The 9,044-nt window shown below is 44.2% G+C and overlaps 1 protein-coding gene across 3 annotated transcripts in view; it reads left to right on the top strand.

Annotated features, from left to right (window-relative positions):
- Nucleotides 1-9,044, top strand: part of PLD1 (phospholipase D1) — a 133,200-nt gene that overhangs the window by 109,969 nt on the left and 14,187 nt on the right. For all 3 annotated transcript variants that reach the window (XM_019503303.1, XM_019503302.1, XM_019503304.1), the window contains 2 exons: nucleotides 4,961-5,071; nucleotides 6,759-6,847. In XM_019503303.1, coding sequence (XP_019358848.1) covers nucleotides 4,961-5,071; nucleotides 6,759-6,847 — 200 coding nt within the window. The remainder of the gene's footprint in view (nucleotides 1-4,960; nucleotides 5,072-6,758; nucleotides 6,848-9,044) is intronic.

Genomic DNA, 9,044 nt, shown 5'->3' with positions numbered 1-9,044 from the left:
TCAGTCTCTCCATGCACAGGCTGAGCAAACCCCAGACTGAACTCCCTCCCCTCCCTTTTCCCCCTCCCATTCGAAGAAAGCACCAGGAACTGCTCACAGCACATGCTTACAAACATTGAAGGTGCTCTGATTTGGACCGCCTTCATCTGAATCCTCATGTAATGAGAATTCAGATTGTCGTGCAATTGGGCATTTTTAAAGCACTCTGCAGCCATGCTCTTCTGTCAGTGCATGACTGTAGAGCACTTCAGGGGCCCAATCATGTGAAAAACCATCATTTCTGTCAGTGCCTGAGATGTTTAAGGAATTGCTTAGCTCTCCTCTGTTGGCAGAAAATCTTAGTTTAGTATGCATCAGGAATATATATCACAACATGCCAGTTAATATTTCATAGACTAACCTTGTAACCCTTGAATTCCTGCACGCTTGTATATTCAGACTTTATTAATGCATGTGAGTGTGAGGACACGGAGAGCATATTCTTGGTTCATCTTGTTTTAATTAAACCAGTTATGGGTGATTTGTACATCGTTATTTATGGATGAGTAGAAAATGGAGCCTCTGACTAGAATGGAAGATAAATCACAGAATAAGACGCATCCAACTTGGCAAACTATTTCCTCTGCAAGATGATCCCATTCTCGGTGAGTGTGCAATTTCACACCTGCCACAGCACAAAGTCATTAGCAAGTGGTGTCAGCCAACTGGCCAGAGAGAGCTGTGAGAGGTCCAGGCACCACAGACTGAAAATCCTATCGCTGTAAACTGTTTCCCAGACTTAGCAACTGGCTCCTGCAACTGTCAAGAGCTCTTGGAAAGGAGTCGTAGCTCTTTGCTTCAGTGATACAGCCTGCAGAGAAATTCTTGCAGAATAAAACACACAAGGCAGCCAGCTGTAGGTAAGGAGTAGGGCTGTGCGAGGCTTCGGACCATGCTTCAGATCCGGAGAAGCTTTGGACGCTTTGTCATCTGAAGCAGCATGTCCGGATCAAAGCACTGGCTTCGTTAGTCTTTCTGAAGTGGTTCGGAGCTTCCAAAGCAGTTTGGAAAAGCTTCAGAGCCGCTTCGGAGATCCGGCCATAGGGTATAATGGGGAATCAATAAAATATCTATAACTCTGTTGTTTTTTGTCAGATTTGGATGAAATTTGCAGGGGTTGTAACCTCTTCTGAGAGCATGAAGCCTGCTATGTTTCATGAAGATCGGTGCAGGGGTTTGGGAGCAACTGCACCCCAAATTCTTGAAAGCAAATCTCATGTCACGTCTACGTGTTACACCACAGGGGGGGTGAAAACTGCAGGAATGGTAGCCCCTGGTGAGGCCACAAAGCCTGCCAAGTTTCAACAAGATCGGTGCAGGGATTTGGGGGGAACTGCACCCCAAGCTGGGGACAGGCAAAACTTGTGACATAGATGACCCTGTGTGTGTTAAGGTGCAGCGGGCTGAAAACCGCAGGGGTGGTGGCTCCTGCTGAGGCCACAAAGCCTGCCAAGGTTTAAGGAGGGAAGTTTGGGGGAAACTGTACCTCAAACTGTGGACAAGCAAAACTCATGACATGGGTGACACTGTTTGTGTTAAGGTGCAGCAGGGTGAAAGCTGCAGGGATGGTAGTCCCTGCGTCGGCCATGAAGCCTGCCTGCTGACAGGCAAAACTCATGACATGGATGCTTGTGCAACTGACTGTCTCTGTCTTGGGGTGGGGGGCGGGGAACTACTGCAGGGCTGGCTGCTAAGCTACTGTGTTACCAGTTACCAGTCAGTCATGATTCACTCAGGGACCAGCTAATACATAGTTGCTAGCTAATGTAGCCAGTTAATTAGCATCAATTAACACATGCAAAGCCAGAGACTAAGGAGAGGACAATACAGACAATCAATTGCCCCAAGACACAGATAGCAGTTGCACAAGCACCCACGTCAGGAGTTTTGCCTGTCAGCAGCTAGAGGTGCAGGGCACCAGAACCCAGAAGCCCTGCACCAATCTCGACAGCTGGCAGGCTTTGTGGCTGCAGCAAGGGCCACCATCCCTGCAGTTTTCAGCCTGCTGCACCTTAACACACACAGGGTCATCTGTGTTACAAGTTTTGCCTGTCAGCAGCTTGAAGTGCAGTTCCCCCCAAACCCCTGCAACTTTCAACTTGAAATTTGTCAGACTTTGTGGCCTCACCAGGGGCTACTACCCCTGCAGTTTTCACCCCCTGTGGTGTAACACATACACGTGACATGAGTCTTGCTTTCAAGAATTCGGGGTGCAGGTCCCCCCAAACCCCTGCACTGATCTTCTTGAAGCTTTGCAGGCTTCGTGCTCTCAGCAGAGGCCAGCACCCCTGCACGTTTCATCCAAATCAGACAAAAAACAACAAAGGTATAGATATTTCATTGATTTCCCCATTATACCCTATGGCCGGATCTCTGAGGCGGCTCTGAAGTTTTGGAGCTGCTTCTGGCGGATCAAAGCAAAAACTCGGTCCGGAGCTACGTTTTGGATCCCTGGCATCCGGAGCAGCCGTATCTGAAGCCAGATTGAATAGCTGCCTACTCGCACAGACCTAGTAAGGAGTCACAAAACTGTATGCTGACCAAGATGAGTGTTTAAGAAAAATTAAACTGTTAGTTTCTGTTTACAGTAAGTGATTTTGTCTTCCTAAATGTTGAGGGGATGATGATATCTTTACCCCGAGGGAATTGTGAAGAGTTATTTGGGAGCTCAGTCCTGCATGGTGCCGCTGAGTGCTATAAGAAAATTACTCTTGACTGCTTCTGCTGGATTTCAGACAAGGGTCATGGTGCTCAGCTTTCCGTAAGGGGTTGGCAGAGATTTAGTTTACCTGTGCTTTAGACCTGTGAAGCACCATGCAAATGTTTAGCACTTGTTTTGTAAACAGTAGTCCTGGAGGTGAACAGCTTGCAGATGAGGTAGCAGGAGGTGACCTTCCAGGAATGTTGAGCTCTGCCATTAGAATCACTTAGTTCGTGTCCACATACCCCATTGGTCAGTGAGGGGTGCATGTCCACTGTGGCATTTCATTCATGAAGGATGCAAGTCTGGTTGCATCTCTTGGCTACAAGGGCTGGCTCTGCAACTCCAGCTGTCATGACTCAGTCTCTCAACTCTGGAGCTCTCCAGGTCAATCCCCAGTAATTGCCAAAACAGCAGTTTTCATATAAGTGGAGATTTCCCCAGGATTTGACCTGCTCTGCGTCTTGTATGCTTGGGATGACCTTCATTTGTTCAAAAGAAATATGTGACCCACTGGCTATATGCCATGCTTTTTCCCCTGTTGGGCCTGAACTTTGAAAGATTTGGGCTGGGTATAGCCCTCAGCTGCAGAGCTGCTGATCCTTAGCTGGCATAAATTACCATTGTTTTACTGAAGCCAACTGAACAATGATAATTTCACAGTTGAACTACAATATTTTAATAGTAATTGAGAACTTGCCCTTTACTCTTCATCTTTAACTGTAGAAACAAGTGCATTAGCTCTGGAGGTCCCTAGTTCAGTCCTTCTCGTCAGTGAGGAAGATGACTACCACATAGATTGAAAGACTGCTCCAAGCAAGAGTGTAATGTGGGTGAGGAGATGATGAAGTTGGATTGGAAGGACTTTGGTCGAGAATAGAGGGTGGGAGGACATGGGGAGAGAGGTGAGGTCAGCGGTGTAGGAGGAGAACAGCGAGGTGAGAACCAGACCCTTGACTGGAACATGGCGAAATATGAAAAGTCCACTGGAGAATTCTTCGAAGGGCGTCGCATGAGAGGAATGGGAGCTGTCCAAAGTGATGCACATACTTAGTAGAGTCTTAGGGCTTAAATAATTCACCCCTGTATGAATGGACCTGTAAGTGTTGCAATAAATGGCTGAATGGAGATGCTTATTTTCAGGCTATTGTTTGGATGCTTTTTGCTTGGTAGCGCTTAAAGTGTGGGATTAATCATGAGCAATTATTCCCCCTGAGGTCACACACAGACACCATTTAATTAAAATAATACATTGCCATCCAGCAAAGTGTTGTAGCTTTGCTTGTTTTTTGACACAAAGTATAGGAATAGGCATGAGATGACACTGGGGGAAGGTCAGTGAGTAGGAGCTGATGGTTACAGAGGCAAGCAAGTATCTGAGCACAGGCAAGAATTTCAGCAGTGAAAAAAATTCAGCCTGGGAGAGAATGTGAGCAAAGATTCTTTCCTGTGCTCGTTTGGCGATCTTTGTCTTGAAGCTTTGGCACTGCATTGTGGCACTCTGTGGTACTCTTGGGATTTGCAGTCCAAAATCATTTTCGTGTGAATTTGAGCTGTGAATTCTTTGTGAATTTATTTTTTAAATAAAAAATATCAGAAAAGTGGCATTTTTAGGAAGAATTTTTCATTTAAAAAGTGGGAACTTATGCCTAGGACAAAGACTGTTATTCCTGGTTTAAAACGTTGTGTGCTCAGCCTCTATATAAGGTGCCATGGTATCTAAGACAAAACTTATTCATTTCAACTGGGACCTCATCATTAAAATGGAAGGTGTGCAAGCCTACAGGTCAGAAATAAAGGTCTAATCTTGCACTGCTGAAATCAGTGAGTTTTTTCCCCTTCAACTTCAATTAGTATAAGATCAAACTTAAAATATTTTAAACCAATTTCAAACTAAGCCTTATACTTTTGCAGAAACAGACTGACACAGTATGGTATGACTTCAGTTATCATCCAGCTGTAATTCCACTGATTTCAATGAAGCTATTCTCACATACAATGGGATTAATTTAGTAATGGATCAAAATGTTTTAATTTTTTAACAGTCTTAAACTGCAGTTCCCAATATTTAGCATGTAAGCAACAAATATCATGTATTACATAAGACAGGGAAATCTTGACAAATAAACTAAGCAGTCAGGAGCACTTTCTGTAAAATTGGTAAAGAGTGTTTTTGTGCTTTTGGGACAGAACTAAAATTGCTAATTTTTCACTTTCCAGGTGCTCCGTTCTGCTGCTGATTGGTCAGCTGGCATTAAGTATCATGAAGAATCCATCCACACTGCCTATATTAACGTGATAGAGAACAGCAAACATTACATATATATAGAAGTAAGTACTCTTGAGGCAAGTCAAGATTAGGCTACATTTTTGTCTTGCTAAGAGTAGCCTTTGCCCTTCAGTGGGATGATGTTGGTTAGTTGAGAAACATGTGGCATATATGAAGCCTTATCTGGAATCCAATAAGGCCTTGGGATTGTTTCCATTAACAGCAATGGCCTTTGGATCAGTCCTGTAAATAATATACCAGTACTGAATTCTGAATGTAGAAGGAAATACAAGGCCCATCTGTTACTACCCCTCTTTCCAGAATCTCTAGTGCAGGGGTTCTTGAACTGTTAAGGATCATGGCACCCCTCCATAACTTTTATGAATTTAGTGGCATCCCCTATTTACAGGAGGTTTGGGTGGGGGCCAGACTGGGAAGTGGCTGCAGCAGAGTGGGGTGGAAATAACCTACTGCAGACAAGAAAACCCCCTCCTGCCAAAGCTGCTTCCCAAGCCCGTCACTTGCCTCCTGGAAACAGAGGCGCACAGGGCAGGGCCCAAAGCGTGCTGCGGCACCGCAGTTAGGAACCACTTCTTTAGTGGTTTCCCTCTTCCATGCAGTGCTCCTTCAGCTTCTTTGTGTCCCTCTTTGTGTCCCCTGCTTCATCTCCAACCCTAGGCATGGTCTCCCATCAGTGTGTGATGCACTTCATGGAATCTGAGAACCTGCATAATTTTCCTGCATATAAATGGACCTGTAAATTTTGAAGTAAATGGCTAACTGAGACACTTACTGTACATCCTTTTCAGGCTATTATTTGGATCCTTTTTTTCATTAGTTTTTAAGGAGGGGGATTAATCAAGAATAATTTCCTTATCACACTCGCAGATGCCTCTTAATTAAAATAATACATTGCCACCCTGGAAGATGTTCTGCAGGCTATAACATTCATTGCTTCTTGGCACAAAATATAGTATAACAAGTCTCCTGTACCTGTAAGATAGAAGGTTTATTTTCTTTAGGGACCATAGATGAAATCCTGGTCTAGTTGAAGTCTGTGTCAAAAGTCTAGTTGACTTCAATGGGAAAGGATTTCACTGCATGTGTCAGAGTCCCACAAGAACCCAGAGAGTTCCCCAAAGACAGTTACCTGCTTGGGAAGCAATCATTCACTTGGGTATGCACTGTACCTTGCTAAAGCCACAAAGTGTAATGATTTTATTATTTCTTGTGGTGTTTATTTTGATGCAGTAGTCTGTTTTGATGCTATGTTTAGTGGGGGGAGGGAGGTATCTTATCCGAATAAACATCAAGCATGCAGGTAGGAAGATTTTTGTACAAGTTAAGTACTCCTGCTATATTGTGTCAATTTTGTTCTGCTGTTCCACAAAAAAAGTTCCCTTTGAATTGTAGCAAAATGGTTTCCAAGTCATTTATTTAACTATCTGTGACCCTACTCATGGCCCCCACTGTTATAATATCTGAATGCCTCTCCATGGTTGAATGCTTCAGTCCTTGCATCGTCTCTGGGAGATTAGGAATGTGTTATTTTCCCCACTTCAAGGTAAGAAACTTAAGAGGAATAGAGAGACAAAGCAACTTCTTCTCTAGGGTCACACAACGTCAGTAGCAGAGTGGGGCGGTGAATACAGAGGCCATGAGTCCTAGATCCAAGTTCTGAACCACCCTTCCTTTCTTATCTTTGGCAAAAAGGCAGTGATGATTCTTTTTTGCTCACTTTTCCCATAGAACCAATTTTTTATTAGCTGTGCTGATGACAGAGTTGTATCGAACAAGATTGGAGATGCAATTGCTCAGAGGATTCTTAAAGCCCACAGGTAATTTTGTTATTAAAGGTACCATCACAATGTTGTTACAAGGATGATGAAAGAAAATATGATAAAAGGAATCCAGAGTGCATCTAGGTCAAATTCTGTTCCGTTACATCAGTGTAAATCTGAAATAATTCCTTTAAAGTCTGTGGCATTGTTCTGCATTTTGCCGGTGTAGCTGACAGGAGAATTTGGCTCTGTAACTATAACATTCACTGGAAAACAGTCCTTTGATGCTGTATTAACTCTTCTTCATGATTCTAACCAACCTTGAATTTTACACTCAATTTAGTTTGAGCACTAAAAATTATATCATTTCTTATCATTGATATGTTGTTTATTAAAGAGTAAATTTTTTTGTACAGGAGATTGCCGTTCAATATGGAAAACAAAAGCTGTTGTATAGTAGGGAATTTGTCCAAGTTTCAGGTTTAGAGCATTACTTCACTTCCAAACCTTTCCTTAAAGAGCTGGGGGGTATTTTACAATCCCTACATCATTTCAGAGGCACTCTAGCATTTTAAGTAGTTTGATGATTACTGCATGGATGGATGGCATCCAGATAATTTTTAGTTACTGCTATCGTTTGAGAACAAGTGACTTGGTGACAGTACTGATAACTGGAGCATTTAGCACCAGATGAAGCACTTTGTCTTTTGTGTGACCCTAAATACCGTCACTTAGGTTTGCTTTTTCTGGTATCTTTAAGATGCATTTATCTGTACTTTATTCTTGCAAGACTGAGTTTGTGGCCAACATTCCTCACTTTCCTCCCCACTTTCACTGATCACTTGTGCTTTTTGCTGTGCACATGGATGAGTTTGATTTACTTGGCAATGGTTTTTTCTGTATATTCCTATTGTCTATAGCAGTGGTTTTCACCCTTTTTTCAATTGTGGACCCCTAAAAAATGTTGAATGGAGGTGCGGACCCCTTTGACTTGTAAGTATGGGTATTCACATATTTTTGATTTATCATAATAATCTTTTGCAGACCCCTTAGATGTAGTCTGCAGACCTCCAGGGGTCCACAGACCACAGGTTGAAAACCACTGGTCTATAGTAACGCATGGGCTGATTCTCAGGACCTAGGAACCCTGCTGGAGTCATTTAGATTTCACTCTTTTGAGCACTTCAGTGTTGAAGTATTGGCAGGTATAGAACAGACACTCTTGAGAGAAAGGGTCTGATTTTTCCTCACAGAGATGTAAATCAGGTGTCTATATAAGTGGACAGCAAACCAGTGTGAAAGCAGAATTTGGTTCAGCGTGTTCAGAGACACAGAGGGAAGGAGAAGCAGTGGGGGACCTGGTTTGTTTCAACATGAGCACCATTTTTCTATGTAAAGGCAGCAAGCAGAACAAGATGGGGGTAGGGACAACACTTAACCATACCAAGCTGTGGAGAAAATCTGCGGGGCAACTGTCTCATGCCAGAATAAACCAGGTGTAATGCACTGGGTTAAAATCAGTGTAATAACAATCAGGCCCTTTATATGCTATTTGTCAAGGGCAGAAATATTTTGCTAATCATATCAAGGCAACTTTAGCAGGTGCCTCACCAATGGCACTCGGCATTTAAGAGACAGTGCTTTGGTGTGTCATTCTTTGCACCTTAATCTGCATGTCTTGCTGGGGCACTTGGCTTTCATGTCACTTTGTGGTCCTAGAGTAGTGTATTGATTTGATTCTAAGACAAGGTTTTTCCCTGCATTTAACATGGGGGGAGGGGGGGAAAAAACCTTGTCTTAAAATTGAGTGGGGTGGGGGGTGGCATGGGGCAGGCAGCTGCCATGGCTCAGGCTTCAGCCTCTACCCAGGTTCATGGCCATAGTCATAGCTGATGCCTGCCCCCCCCACACTCCCATTGCCTCTGCACCTCACTCGCTCCCCCCTAAAGTTTCTTCCCCCCATCTCTTGCCCCCACACAGCCTCTACTCCCCTACCTACCCCTCTCCCTTTCCCCCTTTCCCCTTGCTCCGCATCAACAGGCACTGTGCATGCTGCAGCCTGGGGCACTGAGCGTGGACCCAGCCCAGCCCCATAGCAACCGCATGCAACTTGCACAGCTGTTCCAGGAGCTGGGTTGGGCTGGGGGGAGCAGAGAGGTTCTAGGGGAAATAAGAGGAGTGGGAGAGAGCAGAGAGGCTGAGGGAGAGGGGAAAGGGGGGAGCAGAGGCAGGGAACAGGAGGGGGCAGTGGTGG

Source organism: Gavialis gangeticus, unplaced genomic scaffold (genome assembly GCF_001723915.1).
Source record: "Gavialis gangeticus isolate Ggan-Ray unplaced genomic scaffold, GavGan_comp1, whole genome shotgun sequence".
Classification (NCBI taxonomy): Eukaryota; Metazoa; Chordata; order Crocodylia; family Gavialidae; genus Gavialis; species Gavialis gangeticus.
Note: the sequence above shows the minus strand (reverse complement) of the source record. Positions and strands in the feature narration are given on the sequence as shown.